The sequence below is a fragment of the Choloepus didactylus genome, chromosome 3 (genome assembly GCF_015220235.1).
Source record: "Choloepus didactylus isolate mChoDid1 chromosome 3, mChoDid1.pri, whole genome shotgun sequence".
NCBI classification, from domain to species: Eukaryota; Metazoa; Chordata; class Mammalia; order Pilosa; family Megalonychidae; genus Choloepus; species Choloepus didactylus.
This window is the reverse complement of record NC_051309.1, coordinates 124085473-124107751: the sequence shown is the minus strand read 5'-3', so window position 1 is coordinate 124107751 and position 22279 is coordinate 124085473. Positions and strand designations below refer to the sequence as shown.

At 34.7% G+C, this 22279-nt stretch overlaps 1 protein-coding gene across 9 annotated transcripts in view; it reads left to right on the top strand.

Annotated features, from left to right (window-relative positions):
- CAMK2D (calcium/calmodulin dependent protein kinase II delta) overlaps window positions 1-22279 on the top strand; it is a 320046-nt gene that overhangs the window by 94604 nt on the left and 203163 nt on the right. For all 9 annotated transcript variants that reach the window (XM_037830526.1, XM_037830524.1, XM_037830530.1 and 6 more), the window contains exon 3: window positions 3641-3700. In XM_037830526.1, coding sequence (XP_037686454.1) covers window positions 3641-3700 — 60 coding nt within the window. The remainder of the gene's footprint in view (window positions 1-3640; window positions 3701-22279) is intronic.

Genomic DNA, 22279 nt, shown 5'->3' with positions numbered 1-22279 from the left:
GGCAGCGGCCGCCTTGAGAGAAGATGAAAGCAACGCAGTTGGAGAGGCTATGAACTGTGAAGGAGAGCTAATTAATGTCAGCTAGTACTGACGAGGGTGTAGGCAGGGCTTCCTGCCCATCTCCTCCCTTTATCTTCTAGAGAAAATCTAAAGTCCAGCAACAGACTCCTTTACTGCACAGTATACCTGGGACCTTGTTCTACATAATTATGCACACACTCCTAAATGATAAAGGCTTAGAACTAGTGATAGACTTACTAGGAGCCTCTCCTAAGACTTCCCTTAGGTACTAACAAGTCCTAACAAAAGGTTCCCTTCTCCTCTCTTCATTCTTAGTAGATACGTATATATTCTGTATAATTAGATCTGAAACAAACATTTATATAGTATTTGTTTTGTATAAAATAATATTAGTCATTGTTTGTAATTTTAAAAAAAGTCTACATGTATCCTCGTTTAAATTGCTACTGAACAGTAGTCTTATAAAATTGAGAGATTTTGTTTGATGTTTGCATAATTTTGTGTAAACAGTTATTTTCATAACAGATATCATGTCATGTCTCTGAGAGGATGCCATTACTGTAGTGAAAGAGGAAAAGATATTCCTCCTGTGGGGCAGCATAAGAATGCTACCAACACATTTCACTCTTCATTCCTTTGTAGTCTAGAAAATAGACTAAATGTATTACCCAGCAGCTCCCTCTTAAACAATTATCTACGATAAATTATTTATCTGAACACCATTCATTTCTGATGTGTGAAACTGATGAAAAAAAGAATAAAGTGAGTTTGTGCATGAAACTGGTAAATTTAATTTGTCTGAAAATTTCACAGTCCGACACAGAAAATACCTGGAAGTCTCTGTACAGGGTACTGTGCTGTTGCCCACTGACTCCATGTCAGAACTGAATGATGACATATTTTCCTTAAGGCATTGTTTGTATGGCAGATTTTCAACCAGATATTGCTAACAGCATGTACCTTATCATCCCTGACAAGATTAGAGCTGTAGGGTTATATTTTTATTCATAAAAAGTGTGGACCTGAGCCCCACCGAAAGAATAAAGCCAAACTATTATAGTTTGAGTTCTTTAATATATATTAAATGACCAGTGAGGCTGATTCTACACTAATGTCAGGGTGTGTGGGTAATAAAAGAAAATCTCAAATGGTGCGAAACAGTTATATCTTACCTTATATAATCTGTCTTCGCCTCTCACCATAGTATCTAGTTTTGAGAACTGGGAATGATGAAGTAGGATGTATGACTTCTGCTGCCAACTGAATTAAAAACAAAGGAAGTTTTAAATGCAAAACTAATTCATCTCTTAGCAGGATAAATAAAGAAATGTGCTTTTGGTAATAATAGCTTCTTACTCCTTGCCTACTTACTCCCTCTTAAAGTGAAGTCATGAACTTGATGTTGAACGTGAAAGCATTCCAAGTGATATGCATTTCCATTATTGTTAAATTTTGGTTTTAATGAGTACTTCAGTTAGATCTTCCTGTTTGGCATGTCAAAATATGCTCCACTGGGAGAATGCACAGTGCCTCATGATTCATAGGGGATCACTAAGTTAAGCGATGGTATGGAAGAAAAAGTAAGGAAAGCTGTTTAGCAATGAGAAAGCTCTTGAAAGCATCAGTGCTATTATCTTAAAATCTGCTATGGAAGACAAATTTTAGATAGCCACCAATGACCCTTGCTTCCTGGTACTTATGCCCTTGTTGTATTATTCCTTCCCGGTGAAAGTGGGCCAGCCTACTGCCTTGCTTCTAACCAGCAGAATACAGCAAATGTAATGGGATGTCACTTGTGTGATTAGTTGGATAAAGTTGTGCCTGCCTTCTTGCTATCAGATTCTTCCGTGGTGGCTTTGATGAAATAAGTTGCCATTTAGGCCTATGGCGAGGAACTGAAGGCAGCTCCCAGACAACAGCTGGCTAGGAACTGAGACCCTCAGTTCAACAGCCTCAAGGAACTAAAATTTTGGGAACAACCATTGGAGCTTGGTAGTTGATCCTTCCCCAGGCAACATTCTAGGTGAAATCCCAGCCCTTCTGACCCCTTGATTGAAGACTTGTGAGATGCCATAAAACAAAGGACCCAGTTAAGCTGTGCCCCAGTTCCTGATCTCAGAAACCATGAGCTAGTGAATGTGTGTTGTTTTAAGCTGCTAAATTTGTGATAATTTGTTATGCAGCAGTAGAAAACAAATATATAGGCTACATAAAATTCTCTAATTATGTTCACATCTCTAGCTGAAACTCTATAGCATTTATTGTCTGTAAAGGGCTTTTGTTTCCTTGATTTACTTTATTTTAGCATAATTATGTATGTATCAGATTACTGATATGGTTTAAATATAATTTGCATATCCCTATCTCCATAACAAAATTATAAGTACTATAAACTTAAGTCTTTCATTGAAACATTTTACAGTATTTGTTCAATAGAATGGTCTTAGAGAAATATATTTTGAAAATCTAGTGTAGCCTTTTGTGTTAGTTGTATATTTCTAAATAAGGATATTCTAGAATTAGCTTTTCTTAACAATAAGGGCCTGTTAAAGTGATGGGGGTTGAATTAAAAATATGTGTAGTTTTAGACAGTGGCAAGGCCAGAGAATATCTTTCTTTATATTTGGAAATCCAGATATAATGGATACACTGTTAGATGTTATCCGGTATTATGAAGATTCATTAGACATTATTTCTCTTTGAGCTATTAATACCACTATATATTAAAACATACTTTTCTAAATTACCAAAAAAATTATATAAAACATTTTTCTATAGTATACACCAGGGCTCTTGTAAGGTTTGAATGTGATACTCTATGTAAAGTCTCTCAACTAATGACTGCTCTACAGTGCTATTCTTACATTCAACATGTGCTTTTGCTACATTCTTGCCTCTCTCTGCCATTTCTTTTCTGTTTTAACAAGTGATTTTGTTTACATTTATTTGCAGATGAACTGCCACAAAGAAACCAAAGACTATCAGGGTTGTTCTTAAAATACAAGTTTTTTAGTGGTCCATGCCCCTTCAAGGGAGTGTTCAGGGAAACAAAAGGGTAAAGGAGGGCAGCGGTAAAAGTACATCTTACACCTGGGAAGTTGGACCAACAATTGTAATAAGAATGGGTAGAAAACATGACTGTACCAGTAATACTTCTCCATTGGGGACAAACTGTAATGACTATTTAGTTAACACTGGTTCTGCTCATGTTCCAATTTCCAGATATGCATTCTCTGCTCTAAATGGGTGTTTTAATATATATTGTAACAATATATTCTTGTTTAAGGTAAAGTTAAGAAAGAAAACTGTTTCTTTTTTTTTTTTACATTCTTTCTTTTTTTTTTTTTTTTTTTTGGTCTCATTTCTACTGTTTCATTCTATACCTCAGTCTACCAAGCTCAGGCTAATGAAAAATAAAGAAAATTAAGATTGTTGACTATGTTGTGTTGACTATGTTGTGTTATCTGATTCCAAATTTGAATGTTCATTTTTTTTTAAGTATCAAAGGATACACAAACATAAAAGCTTTATAGGCATCATTTTGTTATGCTGTTTATTGTGTTTTATTCTTTTTGCTAAAAGTTGTAATTTGCTTTTCTGTTTTTTATTTTTTTAACAGATCATCAGAAACTGGAAAGGGAAGCTCGAATCTGCCGTCTTCTGAAGCATCCCAATATTGGTGAGGAAATGCTTTCAGTGTATTTTAAATGTTAATTTAATAATCCAGAATATTTTCAATTCATAATGAATAGCTTCATAACTTTCAGTCTTTGGTTACACTGAATTCTTTAAAGTTTTTTCATTGTTTCTTTGTTTTAGTAAAATCTTAAAACAAGAGGTGTCTTTATGAATTAAACTAATCCCAGTTTGTGAAAATTTAATACAAAGGCATTTACATTTAAAAAGAACAAAGATGACTGTGTTAATTCAATCAATATTGTACATTTTCAGTTGCGTTGAAAATTACATACATTGGCATGTAAACCAATGAGTGTAATTTAAAGACTAAATATATTAAATTTAGATAATCCTTGGATATCGTATTGCCTTTGTTTTAACTACGTATTTGGGAGTTTGCAGTTGTGAAGGTAAAAATGAGACAGGTATAAAATTTTTTGAAAAGGTGTCATTTGTATATAAACTAGCATTTTAAAAAACATATCAAATATTATTAGTTGAGTAGTGCCTTTATGTATCTTTAAGGATTATACAACTACAGATGAAGTATGAAGAGACAGAACTTATGCCATTGTTTTAGTCAGCTAAATTATTTTTCAGCTGTCCTGTAAATAGTGTAATTTGTTGTCTTTGATGCTATTTCAGAAACTAGTAAAATGATTTTAGGATATTATCCCTCATGAATTATAAAATAGCATGATAGCTTTCAAAATAAAAAATGGATGAATATAAGAAAAATAGAACTAAGAGAAAGAAAAAGAAATGTATAGTAGATTCTGTAACAATGGTTCAGATTATTTTAGAAAAATGTTTCATCCGAGTGTTTCTGATCTAGAAGTAGTGTGAGAATGGAGTGATGATATAATAGAATTTGCAAAATTATTCACAGAGAAAATTTATAGTTCAAGGCAGAAAAAAGGTAAAAGGTTTTCTTTTATTTTTATGTGTAAGATCATTCAATTTCTATTCCTGCCTTGAAGTTTTCAGTTTCTTGCATTTAGTGGGTACATCTTAGGTTTTTAGTGAATGAATAGACACTACCATGTAAATCTGAGGTATTAAGAGACGCTAGTTGTCTAAAAGGAAACTTCTGGTTTGGGGACAGAACAACTCTGAAATATAAAGCTACTTCTTTATAAGTATTTCACCCTGATAAACATCATTTGGTTGGCTAAAGAGAACTTTCAAAATATGACCTACTATACAGCCCAAAGAGCACTTTTCTTGCTCAGGTTTCAGATGAAATATTCATCTAGTGAACTTGCAATTCTTAGGGGGAGGAGAAAATGGGTTGTTTATTTATTTGTTTATTTAGATATCAGTGCCCTTCTGTGAAACTCAAGTTTTTATATCATAACACAGTTTGACTACATTTCTTCCAGGAGATTAAAGACAGAACATTCTAAAGATACCTACACTGAAACAAAAGCAATTTTCGTTTTGACTCACCATGCAGAAGAACCTTATCAGAAAAAGGGAATAGTTGTACACTGGGGCAAGTTCTAAACTTTTGTGACCTTGGCAACATCATCAGTACTCTCTGACATGATGTTTAGTATTTTACAGGGGTCTATAGCAAACCAAACATCATGACTTCTGGGTGGCTCACTCAAGGTTTTCCTCCATTTTGTAATATTTCTGGAGTACAAAATGAACTATGGAAGTTACAGGTCCTTGGATCCTCAGATGTCTGTCTAACCTCGGGAGAGATTTCTAGTATTCCTGGACTTCAGGGCATAAATCATAGATAAACTTTAAAGACACAATCTCATAAATCATAATCACCCATGTCATTCATTCTCTCAAGTTACTATACTGAGAATACAGCAGAGAACAAAACGAATGAATATCCCTGCCCTCATGGAACTGGCATTTTTGTGGAGGAGACAGACAATAAACAGACCTAGTGTGTTAGGTGGTGATGATTGCTGAGGAGAAAAAGGAAGCAGAGAAAGGAAATAAAAATGTTAACGGGTTTCAGTTTTAAGTAGTTGGTCGGGGACAAGTTCATTGAGAAAATGAAATTTGAGTAAAGATCTAAAAGATGAGAGGAAACCAGTCTTTTGGCTCTCTGTGGAAAAAGCTTTGCAGGCAGAGGAAGCAGCTTGCGGAAAGGCTCTGGGCAGGAGCTTGCCCAGTGGATTCCATTAAAGCTTTATCCCTAATTGGAGTAATGAGGATGAGTTAATTTTTGTTTTATCTTAATTAGTAAGTGTCCCTGTCATGTAACCTGACAGTGTTGCGCATATTCTTGTAAAGAATAGTGATTTTAAAAATTAAAATAATTGTCATAAAATAGTAAGCAGCAGCAAAGAAGTAGAATTTTTAAGATAAATGTAACAAATATTTGAAAGTAGGGACTAAGAGTGTAGAATGTAGTGAGCAGAGTACTGCTCTTCCTTTTGAGATTATTGCATCTAGTTAACAGTTTCACATGCATCACTAGCACCTACAACACAACCGGTTGTAACTTCAGATTACGTAGGAAACAGCATTTGGTGCATAGGGAAACCAACAGCATTGGTTTCCTTAAGGTAGATAATGCAATATCTGAGTACTATAATATCCTTGTCCCCTTCCTCCATTTTATTATTTGCTTGTTTGTTTTTTTTTTTTAAGATCAGCCAGGTATTAGAAATTCAAGGAAGGAAATACTACTTTGACAATTTTTCCCCTTTGAAAATGTGCTTGCTACATTTTAATTTTTCATGTCTTTCTCTTGGCACAGAATCGATAATAAGAATTTGCAGCAAGTAAAAGGTTTCTCCCAAAGAAACATATTTTAAACCAACTAAAAATAATGATGCCTTAAACTACTTTTTTGGTAGCATTTTGTGGTGGTGGTTGTTCTGATTTAAAAAGTAATCCTCACACTATTAGAAAATTTGGAAAATGCAATGACACATGAAGAAGAGTAAAAATAGCCTCCAACCAGAGAGAACAACTTTTAATATCTTGCTATATTCGTTTCAGCCTTTTTATTAAATATCTTACATATATGCTCTCTTTTTGTTTTTTTACAAATTTATTATCATGTATCAACCTTTGATACAACATACTTTTGTGAGCATTTGCCTGCCTCTTTAAATATGCCATGAAAATATGATTTTTAATTGTCTCACTCAACAAAAGTTTTTTGGGTGTGTAGCTGTTGCCAGGCAATGAAGCAGTGATCAAGAGAGACAGTATCGTTACTTTTCCAAAGCCCTACATCCGAGTGGAAGGAGACAGACCAGAAGCAAATTAATCATAATAATGTCACAAGGATTAATTCTTTGAGGAGAATTAAAATAGAGTGATTTGATACCAGGGGTTCTGGGTAGCTACTTTAGAGTGGCTTGTCAGGCAAGATATATTGGAGGAAGTCACATTTAAACTGACACCTAAATGACAGGAAAGCGACATCATGCAAAAACTCAGGGAGAAAGAGTTTCAGAGGGAGTGGTTAATGCAAATTCTTTAAGCAGGAATGAGCTGCTCCTATTTAGAGGAAGGGTGGAGAGACCAGTGGGTGGCCTGGGGTGGATGAAAGGGAGAGTGACCTGACATGTCAGAGTAAGTAGGTACTTGACCTAGAAGGGCTTCCTAAACCACTTTAGAGGAAGGTTGGGCTTTATTCTAAGTGTAGTGGGGAGCCAGTGGAAGGATTTTAAGCAAGAGGATGTTGTAATCTGATGACTGTTGTGTGTCAGATGAATTGCAGTTACATGAGCAGGATCAGGGATAATAGTAAGTGCTCCCTTGGTCCATCAGACTCTAGTGTCTATGACCTTGGTGCCCCTTGATCCGTCTCCTTGGGTAAGAATTTAAATAGCTCCAGACTGGTTCTCCTTCTGTGTGGTCCACATAGCCCATGAAAAGCCTCATGCATTTTTTGGCTCAACAAAATTGAGAGTACAGGCCATTTCATTCCCTAAGGAGCTCCTTCTTTGCTCTGCCTCAGGGCAGCTAGCCAGACAATTTTTGTTTGAACCCCAAGCTGGAGAAAATGTAGCTGACTCTAAATTAACATTAAGGTTTTAAGGCAATTTGGAGAGAAACATCTTGCCTTGTGCCTAGTTAATTAGCTTATTTTTGATCATTATGTGCATCTTTTATTTTAATTAAATGGACTTATTTTTCCTTGAGGTATTAACAAATTTTTGATAAATCAGATAGTTTAAGCTATATGTCAAGATATCTATTAAGTAAGGGAAAATACCTTTAAGTTACTGAAATAAAAATTTGAGGTAATAGACAAATTTTCCTCAAAACTATTCTATATTTCAGCATAGCATCTATACGTTTGTGCATGATCTTTGATAGGCATTATTACTGAGGAATTCATTGAAACCTGTGGTGAAGGCCAAATAGTTTAAAACAGTAAAGAGAAACTAGGGAAATATGCAAAACAGTTACTTAATTCAACTATATGAATTACTATGAGGCACCACTTACCAAGCACTTCCTAAGTAATTATTTCTTAAAGTGTAGTAGTTTCTTCTTGAAAGATATATACTGAATATTGGAAAAACCTATTACAGAAGGTTTTATTTTGCTGAATCATAATATTGACAATAACAGGGATTTTACAGATCATCTAGTACAAGATCCCCCTTTTTTTAATAATTAAGGAAACTAAAATTTTCTGAAACTCTATGACTTGTCCAAAGTCACAACTCTTTAATGGCATTGATCTAAATTGTTGATTGCCTCTGTATAAAGAGGTCTTGATACTTGAGGAGCCTAACTTGCACCAACAAAATTGAAATAGTGTTGGTGTTCTCAATTTCCTTTCAAAGGGAAGTTTGGAATTGTTTTCAGTTTAAATCACTTCTCCCTTTACACAGAATAAATATTATCTTAAAGACATCTAACATTAATACAGGAAAAGAAAACTTTTTGTTAAATTTGGAGAACGTAAGTAACCTTATGTTCATGTTAACCTTATTATGAAATGGCTGTGTTTCAGAAGGATGCACAACTTGAACAGGTGTTATAGGTTGACATATATAATAATACATGAAATTCCATCCTCTGACAGAGATTAAAGAATATACAAAATCTTTACTTTCTATATAAGCAGGTTTCCCAGGTCCATGAGTGATAATGGCATTTAGGATTTGTGTAGTTTTCTTTTCTCAACATGTGGTATGGGAAGGAAATAGCTAAACTCAACCTCAGTTCTGCAAATAGGAATTGAAAGCTTCAGTAGTCAAGTAATATGCCCAAGATCACAAACAGATCTCCAAAGAACTGAAAAGTGAACAACCTGCCTTTACATCATTTTGCATGTGGTATCCCTTCATTACCCTGACCCTGGAGGTATTATGAATGTAAAATTAACATTCCAACCACAATCTTGGATATCCCTGGTATTTGCAAAAAGTCTTTGGGTCAAATATCATTCCTCTGATTTTCACAAGACAAAATAACAAGTTTTTTTTTTATTTTGGTTTATTCTTTTGTTTTTAACTGGTGGCTTAATCCAGCCCACAAATTTTACCTTTTCTATTCTGCATACAATGCTCTTTCAGCTTCCTTAGCATCTATAAGGAACTAGTCCAATTACCTTATATACCTTAGGATCAATCAGTATTAATCTTAAATGTGTCCAGTAGTTACTTATCAAATCATTAAATTGTCTTTACATGTTTATTACTACAATATTTCAGTTTTTGTTAAATATGTATCATTGGATTCTTTTGAACTGTTTGAAGCAAAGGGCTAGGAAAGGAGAACAGAGTTAGTGGAGAGTAAATGTTAATTGGTTTGCTGAAAACAAACATAAGGATTTTCTTAATGAAAGTCAAGTGTCTTTTTCAATGGTGTGAGTAATTTAACAGCATTACAAGAAAGTGATACTTCCAGTTTTCCTCTGTGACATTTCCCGTTATTTCAGGTTATGTCTAATATTCACAATGATTTCTAGTTAGAAATATAAGTAATTCTTTATTGCTAAACTGGTTTCTATAGTGACTCTCTAGCAGATAAAAGGTAATTTAACACTGTTCAGTAGTAAAAAGCAAAATATTCTTGTTTTATTTTTCCCCTTTTATTTGATTAAATTTCACTTCTTTATCATCATCATTTGGTGTCAATGCTAAATTACTTTTTACAATACATTACTGTCTGCAGAATTGATTATCCTATCTTAACAAATGTGAGAACTGCATCAGAGATTTTTCAATAAATAAATATTTTTAAAAATTCTCATTATTTTTAACTGGTGAGTTTAGATCTAAGATCCAAATTAGAACCCCCTAACAGAGTGTTGGACATTTATAAAAGTTTCTTAGGCTCAGAATCATGCCCTAAACCTAAACTTGAAAGGAAAATAAATTCCAACTGTTCTAAGAAACACCTTTTAATCACTAAAAAAAAAAAGCATTGCTTTTTCCCTTTCTTCTGGTATCTTTGATAATAAAAATGGACTTACCTTTATTATGTTTTTCTGTTAAGATTTGAAAATGTGTTGAAAGAAATGAAAAATAAAAACATTAGGTTAGAATTCCAATGAATTTTGCCACTAGAATTAATAATAAAATTGTATATCTGGTTATCAGGCACTTTTCTAAGTGCTTTATGTGAATTAAGTCTTTTAATCCTCATAACAAGCAAGTGCCATTCTTGTCTCCATTTTACAGACAAGGAATCTAAAGCCTAGAGGGGTTTCACAATTTAACCAAGGTCAGACAGATAGTAAGTGGTGGAATTGTGATTCAATCCCTTGGACATCAGAATCCATGTTCTTCAGCACTGTAATATATTTCTGCTGATTGCTGTGTAACTCAGGGTTAGTCATACTACATTTTGATAAGTAGAGAAAATAATCTTAAAATTTTATGAAGATTGATTAATATAATAGAGGACCAAGAGAAATTATATAATTTTACTATATATTTTTAGTCTTTATTCCAGAGGGGAAGTGAATGGTATGAGATTATTCAAACACTTATGCTAAATTAGTGATATTATAAAACTAATCATATTTGAATGACTATAATTTTTAGTATCTTGGTAAAAAATTTGGCTTGCCTTTAAGTGTTCTTATTTGACCCCAAATTAATACTTACTTGCTGAGAAAGACAATCTTTTAATATCTTCTCTTATTGACTAAGAAAATGAATCAAATACTTGTCAGAAAGCAATGAAGGTTAAGGAAGCAAAGAACAATAATGTGATATTGTGTAACACTTCACAAAACAAATTAAAAGGAGCTATGATCTATATTGTAGGAAAAGAAATCAGGATTGGATACTTGTGGGATGATGATTTCAAAGATCAGATAAGCCATCAGTTTTTTTTTAATTTCAGTTTTATTAAGATATATTCACATACCATACAGTCATCTATGGTGTATAATCACCTGTTCACAGTACCATCTTATAGCTGTGCATTTATCACCCCAATCTATTTTTGAACATTTTCCTTACACCAGAAAGAATCAGAAAAAGAATAAAGAATAAAAATAAAAAAAATAACATCCAAACCACCCCTCCCATCCCACCCTATTTTTCATTTAGTTTTTGTCCCCATTTTTCTACTCATCCATCCATACACTGCATAAAGGGAGTGCGATCCACAAGGTTTTCACAATCACACTGTCACCCCTTGTAATCTACATTGTTATACAATTGTCTTCAAGAGTCAAGGCTACTGGGTTGGAGTTTGGTAGTTTCAGATATTTACTTCTAGCTATACCAATACGTTAAAACCTAAAAAGTGTTATCTATATAGTGTGTAAGAATGTCCACCAGAGTGACCTCTCGATTCCGTTTGAAATCTCTCAGCCACTGAAGCTGAAGCTTTATTTCATTTCATTGCACACCCCCTTTTGGTCAAGAAGATGTTCTCAATCCCATGATGCCGGGTTGATTCATCCCCGGGAGTCATATCTTGTGTTGCCAGGGAGATTTACAACCCTGGGAGTCAGGTCCCATGTAGGGGGGAGGGCAGTGAGATCACCCTCCAAGACTGGCTTAGTTAGAGAGAGAGGGCCACATCTGAGCATCAAAGAGGCACTCAGTGGGAGACTCTTAGGCACAGTTATAAGCAGGTTTAGCTTCTCCTTGCAACCACAAGCTTCGTAGGGGCCAGCTCTAAGACAAAGGGCTCAGCACATCAAGCCGACAGTCCCCAATTTTTGTGAGAACATCAGCAACAATCCAGGTGAGGAAGTCCAACACCTCTGCATTCTCCCCCAGCTCTTCAGGGGGCTCCCAAATATATATTTTTACTCTCCACCCAAATTACTTTAGGATGTGTTGCTATTTCATTCCAATCTATACAGACCTACTGTAGCTCACGTCCTAGTCAAAGTTCTATGTAATTGTAGTGTCTGAACAAACTGACCATAGAAGTTATATTGTTTAGAAAATATAGATCCTACACCAAATAAACATTTCTTCCCTTGGTCTCACATGGAAGTTGAAGTTTGAACACAGTCAGTTTCGACCTTAACCCTTTGGCCCGATTTGCTCTAGTCTTAACCAGATCTGCTTTATTCATATCTCTAATTGAAGTCTGAAGCCTTCAGTTTTTTTAAATATATAATCAATATGTTGATTATAAAATATTGATTTATAATTTATTTTTGTAGATATACACAGGAATATCAATTTAAAGTTTTGAAATAACTTTGAAAGTATGATTTGGCATTCAATTATGTTATTTATCTCTGGTACTGTATAATGCTAGCTGTGGTTTAGTTTGGTGGAAAAGCTGCCATTTTAGGAAAGGTATTTCCATATTCCTATTATTTACAAATTTTAAAATAGGAATTTCTGTTCTTTAAAAATGCTCCACAGGTATAACAGTCTGCTTTCAGAATGTGATCTGTAGTGCATCTGTTTAACAAAGCACCCTAGCTCTCATGAGCTTGCCCACAGGTTTATGTTGTGTTAGGTTATTGTGTGATATCACATATTAATTTTATTGATTATTTAGTTTAAAAGGTAATGGCCTGTGTCAAATGAAAGGAAATAAATATATGCACTGATCTGATTCAATTTCTTCTTTCGTATATATATATATATTATATATAGTATTTTGCATTTTGGTAGAAACTATAATATATTTTTTATGAAATAACACTCAAAAAATTCTTTGGTAAGCTTTTGCTCACTGTATTGAAATTCAGTGGTTTTTTATACCTAAGTGTCAAAGATCACTTTCAATTTTTAATAATGGACTTATTGTATAAGTGTTTTAGCCAAAGGCTTAGAATAAGAAGACAATTTCTGTAGCCCACCAAGTTATTCACCAAAAAAGGTGGCAGTAATTTTGGTGAGCACATTATTTTGAAGCAAAGGAAATCTTGTTTGTTCTGTTCTGAAAATGGATGATTTTACTTACAAATACCTATGTGGAATTCTACATTGTGTAAACAGTTCCACTGTAGGGATAACCACAATTATTGTCTCCTCTGGTATCAGTGTTTTTGCATATACAGGTAAATTTGTGTTGAATACTAAAAAATAAAAAAGAAAAAGCTCTTATTTTCAAGCTGAAGGGCTAGAAACACAGTGTTGTAATTTTATTAGCTCTGAAAATGTTTCTTAAAAACTTCTGAAAAAGAGGGAGTTTCTGAGTATGATGATAGAGTAGAGAGCTTCAATACTCAGCTCATCTTCCAGGGCAACTAGTAAACAGCCAGAAACTGTCTGAAACAACTGTTTTTGGGCTCTGGAGGCCAGAAGAATGCTGTGTACCATCCAGGGAAAAGCGCAAGGAAGGGATTGATAACCTGCAGAGAAGAGCCAAGAATAAAACTCTCCACACAGCGGAGGCTGGTGCCCAACCCTCACACTCCTGGCAGCTACTCTGAGATCCAGTCCATGACTGGAAATAAAAGTCCTCTTCCCAGAGAACTTTGTGGGGGAGGGGGTAGAGGTGAGGGGGGTGACATGCACAACCAAACACTGTTTGCTGTTTTGTGTCAACTAGGCACCCCAATAGGGGCAGAGTTGTTTGAGGCCAAAAGGCACAGTACCACTTTAGGACTGTGGAGAACAATTGGAGGAAGATCACCACCTGCTGCGAAGGTCAGGAAAGCACAAATTTGGGGAGCCATCGAAGAGAAGTATGATATTCTTTCAGATCTTCTCCCCGTGATACTTTGGAACTGATCTATGTCCCTTCCTCGGGTCCCTGGATCTGTTTTGACTGGGAAATAATGATTTAGAAAGTACTCTCCTGGGTGACCTCCAAGAATTTTCCCTCCAGACAAAAGGAGCTAGAGACAATGAAAGGAGTGTTAAAAATTATAGAGGCAAATAAAAAGCAAATAGAACATATTAACATTCCCAGAGAATGATGGGTAAAGGAACCTTTCTCCCAGGAGTGAAACAATTGTACAAATAGTGCAGTCTCAAAAATTTTGCTGTACATACCTTGCAAGAATCAGATGAATAAGAGCCAAAAAAATCTGATCAGTTAAACATGAACTGTTCTAAAGGTCTATAATAAGTGTAACAAAGAGTCAAAGAAGTGCGTAAGCATAAAGCCAATCAACAAGAAAACCCTGGCAAGAGATAGAAACTGACCTCCAGAGTAAATTCATCAAATAATCAGATGTTAGACACCAGAAAAAAATTGTAAGCCATACTAGGAAACAGGAAGATATGGCCCAGTCAGAGAAACAACTTAAAACTTCAGAGGAGAGGCAGAATTTGGAACAACTAATCAAAGATGTTAAAACAAATCTCCTAAATCAATTTAAGGAGATGAAGGAAAATATGGTGAAAGACAAAAAGAATATTAAGGAGACAATGTGTGAGGACTATGAAAACATAAAACAAACAAACAAACAAACAAACAAAAAAACTAACAAATGATGGGAATGAAAGACACAATAGAAGGACTAAAAATACATTAGAAGAATACAACAGCAGATTTGAACAGGCAGAAGAAAGAATCAGTAAGATAGAAGACAGGGCAGTTGAAATCTTACAGACAGATGAACAGATTGAGAAACGAAAGGAAAAAAGATCAGGGTCTCAGGGATTTGAATGTCACGACAAAGTGCACAAACATACACACCATGGGTATCCCAGAAGGAAAAGAGAACAGAAAAGGGGCAGAAAGAACATTTGAGGAAATAATGGCCCAAAATTTCCCACCTCTTATGAAGGACATTATACTAGTTTGACACTGTTATGTACCCCATAAAAGGCTATGTTCTCTTAATCCAACCCCGTAGGGACGGACCTATTGTTGGGTGGAACCTTTTGATTAGGTTGTTTCCATGGAGATGTGACCCAGTCCTTTCAAGGTGGATCTTAATTCCCTTGCTGGAGTCCTTTCTGAGAGGATAAAAGACAGATAAAATTCAGAGAGCTCACAGAAGCTAAGAGAGACATTTTGGAGAGATGTTTGGAGACAGCCATTGAAACCAGACCCAACACCAGTGGACATCATGATGTGCCTTCCCATGTGACAGAGGAACCCTGGATGCCAGCAGCCTTTCCTCAAAGAAGCTATCTACCTCTTTATGCTTTAATTTGTATATTTCCCTGGCCTTAGAACTGTAAATTTGTAATCTAATAATTTCCCACTGAAAAAGCCAATCCGTTTCTGGTATATTGCATTCTGGCAGCTTTAGCAAACTGAAACAGACATACATATGCATATTCAATGAGTGCAGCCTACACCAAACAGAATAAATCCCAATAGACCTACTCCAAGACACGTACTAATCAAAATGTCAAATGCCGAAAATAAAGAGAGAATCCTGAAGTAGCAAGCAAAAAGCACATACAGGGGAAACACAGTACGACTAAGTGCTGATTTCTCATCAGAATCCATGGAAGCAAGAAGGCAGTGGTATGATAGATGTAAAGTCCTGAAAGAAAATTCTTTATTCAGCAGCACAGTCCTTTGAAAATGGGGGAGAGTTTAAAATATTTACAGATAAACAAAACCTGAGAGTTTGTCAGCAAGAGACTTGCCCTACAAGAAATACTAAAGGGAGATCTGAAGGCTGAAAAGAAAAGACAGGAGAGAGAGTTTGGAAGTGTAGAAATGAAGATTATCAGTAAGGGTAACAAAAAGGGTAAAAGCAGACAAAAATAAGATATGATGTATAAAAACCAAAGGACAAAATAATTGAAGTAAGTACTACCTATATAGTAATATCATTGAATGTTAATGGCTTACAATACCCATTCAAAAGACACCAATTGGCAGAATGGATAAAAAACAATGATCCATTCATATGCTGTGTACAAGAGACTCACCTCAAACTCAAGGACACAAATAGCTTGAAAGTAAAAGGTTAGAAACAGAAATTCATGCAAGCAGTAATCAAAAAAGGATTTGGGTAGCTATATTAATATCAGAAAAAATAGGCTTTAAATGCAAAACTGTTATAAGAGACAAAGAAGGATACTATACATTAATTAAAGGGGAAATTCACCAGGAAGAAATAACCAGCATAAGTATTTGTGCACCTAACCTGGATGCCTCAAAGTTCATGAGACAAACACTGGCAAAACAGAAGGGAGAAATAGACACCTCGACAATAATGGAGACTTCAATACACCATGCTTGTCAATAGACAGAACATCTAGATAGAATATCAATAAGAAAACTGAGCACTTGAATAATATGATAAATGAACTAGACCTAACAGACATATACAGAACAATGCCCCCCCCCCCAAACAGCAGGCTATAAATTCATCTTAAGTGCTTATTGATTTCTCTGGGAAAGAACATGTGTTCAATGGGTAAACAAGTCTCAATAAATTTAAAAAGATTGAAATTATACAAAACACTCAACATAGTGGAATGGGGCTGGTAATGAACAACAGGCAGAGGACTGAAAAATGCACAAATATATGGAGGCTAAACAACAGACACACTTAAACATTAGTGGGTCAAAGTAAAATTTGCAAGAAGAATCAGTAAATATCTCAATATGAATGAAAATGAGAACACAACATATAAAAACTTATGGGATGTAGTGAAGGCATTGCCAAGAGGGAAATTAATAGGCTTAAATGCTTACATGAAATGAAAAAAGAAGAAAGTGCTAAAATCAAAGACCTAACTGTACACATGGAGGAAATAGAAAAAGAACAACAAATTAATCCCAAAATAAGCAGAAGGAAAGACACAATAAAGATTAGAGCAGACATAAATGAAATTGAGAATTAAAAAACAATAGAGAGAATCAACAAAACCGAATGTTGGTTCTTTTAGAAGAGCAATAAAATTGACAAACCCTAAGCTAGACTGACAAAAAAGAGGGAAAGATGCAAATAAATACAATCAGAAATGAGAGGGGGCATTACTACTGACCCTACAGAAATAAAAAGGATCTTAAGAGAGTACTATGAACAACTCTATGCCAATTAGACAAATTACATGAAATGGACAAATTTCTAAAAATGCACAAACAACCTACACTGACTCTAGAAGCAATAGAAGACCCCAACAGACTAATTACAGTTAAGAGATTGATTCATTCATCAAAAATTTGCCAATAAATAAAAGCCCAGGACCAGATGATTTCACAGTTGAATTCTACCAATGATTCCAAGAAAAATTAATACCAATCCTGCTCAAACTCTTCCAAGAAATTAAAGAGGAAGAAACACTACTTAAGTAATTCTAGGAAGCCAACATCACCAAAGCCAGATAGAGATACAAAAAGAAAATAAAGTTACGAACGTATGTCTCTATTCAATATAGAAGTAAAAATCCTCAAGAAAAAAATTACAAATTGAAGCCAACAGGACATCAAAGAATTACACCATGACCAAATAGGTTTTATCCCAGGTACATAAGGGTGGTTTGAACAAGAAAATTAATTAATTTTATATAGCACATTAGCAAATTGAAGGGGGAAAACCAATCATCTCGATTGAGGCAGAAAAGGCATTTGACAAAATATAGCATCATTTCTTGATTAAAAAAAACTTAAAAAGATGTAATAGAAGGAAAGTTTATCAATATGATGAAGAGCATATATGAAAAACCCACAGCTAACATTGTACTCAATGGTGAAAGACAAAAACTTTTCTTCTAAGATCTGGAACAAGACAAGAATGCCCACTGTCACCACTGTTATTCAACATTGTGCTAGAACTTCTAGGTATAGCAGTTAGGTGAGAAAAAGAAATAAAAGGTATCCAATAAAAAAGGAAAAAAATAAAACTTTCACTATTTACAGATGACATAATCCTATATAACCTACTTTGCAGAAGTGGAAAAGGCAGTTATCAAATTTATTTGGAAAGTTAAGTGTCCCCAAATAGTCAAAAACATCTTGAAAAAGAACAAAGTTGGAGGACTTTAGAGCATACTGCAAAGCCTCAGTGGTCTAAAAGCATGGTGCTTACTTGAAGATAGAGATATTTATCAATGGAATCAAGTTGAGCGTTTGGAAATAGAACCTCAAAGCTATGGTCAATTGATTTCTGACAAGTCTGCCAAATCAACTAAACTGGGCATAATAGAACAGCCTCTTCAACAATTGGTGCTGGGAAAATTGTATATCCATATCTAAAAGAATGAAGGCAGACCCTATCTCACACCCTATATAAAAATTAACTCAAAATGGGTTAAAGACCTACCTATAAGCACCAGGGCCATAAAACTCCTTGAAGGAAATGTTGGTAAGAATCTTCAAAATCTTGTGGTAAAATGTTGTTTCTGAGACTTTATACACAAAACCTAAGCAATGAAAGAAAAAATAGATAACTTGGACCTCCTAAAATGAAAAACTTTTGTGCTTCAAAGGACTCTGTCAAGAAAGTGGAAAGGCAGCCTACTCAATGGGAGGAAATATTTGGAAACCAAGAAGTGTTTAATATCCAGAATATGTACAGAAATCCTACAACTAAACAGTAAAAAGACAAACAACCCCATTAAAAAAATGTGCAAAAGACTCAAATAGACATTTTTCCAAAGAGAAAATAAAAATGTCTAAAAAGCACATGGAAAGATTCTCAACATCACTAGTTATTAGGGAAATGCAAATCAAAACCACAATGCAATATCATTTTACATGTATTAGAATGGCCACTATTATAAAAACAGAAAACTACAACTGTTGGAATAGAATGTGGAGAAAAAGGAATTCAGTGTTGGTGTGAATGTAAAATGGTGCAGATGCTGTGAAAGACAGTTTGGTGGTTCCTCAGGAAGCTAACTATAGAAGAGCCATATGATCTGCAAATCCTGCTACTAGATATACACCAAGAAGAACTGAAAGCAGGGACACGACAAACCTTGACACACCAAAGTTCATAGCAATTGTTCACAATTGTCAAAAGATGGAAGGAATCCAAGCATTTGTCAATTGGTGAATGGATGAAAAACATGTGGCATACACAAACAGTGGAACATTATTCAGCTGTAAGAAAGAATGATATCCTGATGCATGCAAAAACATGGGTGAACCTTGAGGACATTATGTTGAGTGAAATAAGCCAGACACAAAAAGACAAATATTGAATGATCTCATTAATATTATTTAATTATAATAAGCAAATTCATGAGTTAAAATCTAGAATATATGCTACCAGGAGAGAGAATGAGGGTAGAGAATGGAGACTGATGCTTAATTTGTGCAGAATTTTTAATTAGTTTGTATTTAATTAAACTAACTAATAGAGGTAATGTTGGCACATCATCGTGAGAGTAATTAACAGCACTGAATTATTTATGTGAATGTGGTCAAAAGAGGAAGTTTAGGGTTATGTATGTCACTAGAAGGAAAGCTAGAGGTTAAACCATGGAATTGTATAACATAGTGAACCTTGTGGACAATGACTGTGGTTAATAGTACAAATATAAGAATTTTCTTTTATGAACTAGAACAAGCATATGTCACTATTTATAAGGTGTTATCAATAGGGTGGTTTATGGGGAAAAATACACCTAATGCAAACTATAGACTTAACAATAATATTTTCATATTCTTTCATCAATTGCAGCAAAGGTACCACATCAATGCTAAGTGTCAATAACAAGGGGTTATAAAGGGTTTGGGATTTTTCTTTTTGGAGTAATAGAAATGTTCTAAAATTGATTATGGTGATGAATACACAACTCTGTGAATATACCATGAGCCATGGATTATGCGCTTTGGATTGATTGATTTGTGAATATATCTCAATAAAACTGCTTTAAAAACTTTGAAAAATGTAATAAAAGAAATATACTGATTTAATCTTGCTACCCATTTTTCTTCTAATTTCTCAAAAGATCATTAGGTGAATTTTCTATATCCATATTTAATTTTAGAATTAAAGAAAAATATACCAATCTGGGCAAACATAAAATGAAAGAAGATGAGCAAAATAAAAGTATGTACCATTTCAGAGTTCTCTTCTATTTCCAAGGATTAGTATTAAGCATAGAGTGAATTGAATGGTGTTAACTCTTGCCATTAAAGTTACTGAAAGGCTACAAAGGTGAATGAGACACAGTTCTTGACCACAAGGAGCTCACGGTTTAGGAGGAAAGGTAGTTACATATGCAACAAAAAATTACAGTGTGCTTACATAATATGATGAAGCTATTGATAAGGTGCCATGGGAGCACTAAGGATTAAGCTAAGAATTTTAATTGAAAGGCATTGGTTAATGAACAGAATTTTGCCATAAATAAGTAAGGATTGTGCTCAATAGCATTATAGAAATATGGAACAAGAGAAAAAGATCAGATGTAAAGTCCTTTTCGCACTTGAAGAATAACGGAAAAGCTGGAATGACTGGAGTATAAAATTTGTGTTGTCCATAAAGATTGACTGGAAATAATAGTGGAGAGTCTTGGCCTTCTATGGTAAGGAACTTGATCTTTAATCTATAGAAAATGGAGAGTGTTTAAGGGTTTATTTATTTGATTCACATGATTTTATCAGTTTCTTAGAAGGAGGCATTAAGGGGTAAGAAACGTAATTGTTTGGAGTCAGAGGAGACTGGTTGTTGACAGAGCATTTGAAAGTCTTGAATTAATCTAAGTGCAAGACATTACAAGTTTCTGAGCTGTGGTAATGGTAACAGGAATGGCCAGGAGGGGGAGGATAACAGAGAAGTTGTGAAGGTAGAATCAGGAGGTCTAGGGCAGCAGTTAAGTTGTAGTGAATGGGAAAGCAGGAGTTTTCTCTTGAGGTTTATTTGGAAGACTAGGAAGACAGTGATACCTTTAACTGAGAATAGGGAACAAAGGAGGAAAAGAGTTCAGGGAAAAGAAATTTAGCTGATATTGGAACATGAGGAAATTTTTTTTTAAGGATCAGAAAATACCTATTATGGGGGGCCATGAACAAAAAGAAAAAAAATAGAAAGAGCAAATAACACCAAAGAAATCCCTAATCTCTCACATTTTGGCAGAAATTTTAAGCCTCTTACCATTTGAGCATTCTGCAGGACCGAAGTAGCTGACAATGACCGTCCCTTCTAGACTAAGACTTCGATGATGCTGTGCTCCCAGTTTTGAGTGCTTAACTAGTTGGGTTCTTAAAACATCTTTTGAACCAGGAAGATAGTCACTGCAACAACTCTTTTGCCTTTTCATGGCTTATCATTTCCAGAGTGCTGATTTACCCATGTTTTGTCCACCAGAGTAAGACTCACTTCGCACTGGTCCCTCATGCCTTAGCCAGACATTTATCTTTCTTTGGCTCCACTACTTCAGTTTGGACATATCTCATCTGATTTGCATGTGGGACATCCACACAGCACTTGAGAGTGTGAATATATATTTTGTAGTCACCTACAGTGCATGTATAGTGAGAGTGGATGTACCCACCTAGCAGTATGAGATTATGAAAAAAGCTAAAAACTGAATCATAAATAATGCCTACTTGCGAAGGGCATGGAAAGATTTTTTTTAAAGAACAATGACAACAATTTTCTTAGATGTACTTTAAAATATATTTTATATATAAAATAGCTAAATATTTTCTCTAGAAGAATAAAAGGAAATTATATTTAGGGATAGAATATTTGGAGATGTAGAAAAACACACAGCTGTTGGATGGCAATAATAGTTCAAATGTGTTAACTTTTAGATAGGGTTACATCAGTTCAGAGGCTGAGTTTGTTGGGGCTATAATGAAGTTACTGTAATGAAGACCATTTTTTTCTTCTGCCAATTGCCATCCCTTAAACTATTTCTTGAATTTCAGAAAATTTGCTGGTGCCAAATGTACATTTAAACTTATTTGTTAGGAACTTTCCAAGGGAAGAACTGTGATAAAACATGGTTTTCAAATGTCATTCTCATATGTGTTGATTATTCCAATGACCTTTTCTTTTGATATTCCTTATATAAATCTGCCCTTCAAAATGAAATTATATGTCCTGATCACTTTCTAAGATTGTAAGAAATAGGACCATTTTTTTTTTCACCAGGAAGCCAGAGAATCACTGATTTAAGGCAGTGATTTTCAACTTGGGAAGATTATGTCCCTTCTACCCCTCACTCCAGGACATTTGACAATGTCTGGAGACCTTGGTTATCAAAACTGGGAGTGTCTTCTGGCATCTGTTGGATAGAAGCCAGCGATGCTGCTAAACATCCTATAATGCACAGGATAGTCCCCCACAACAAAGAATTATCTGGTCCGTAATGTCAGTGGTGGA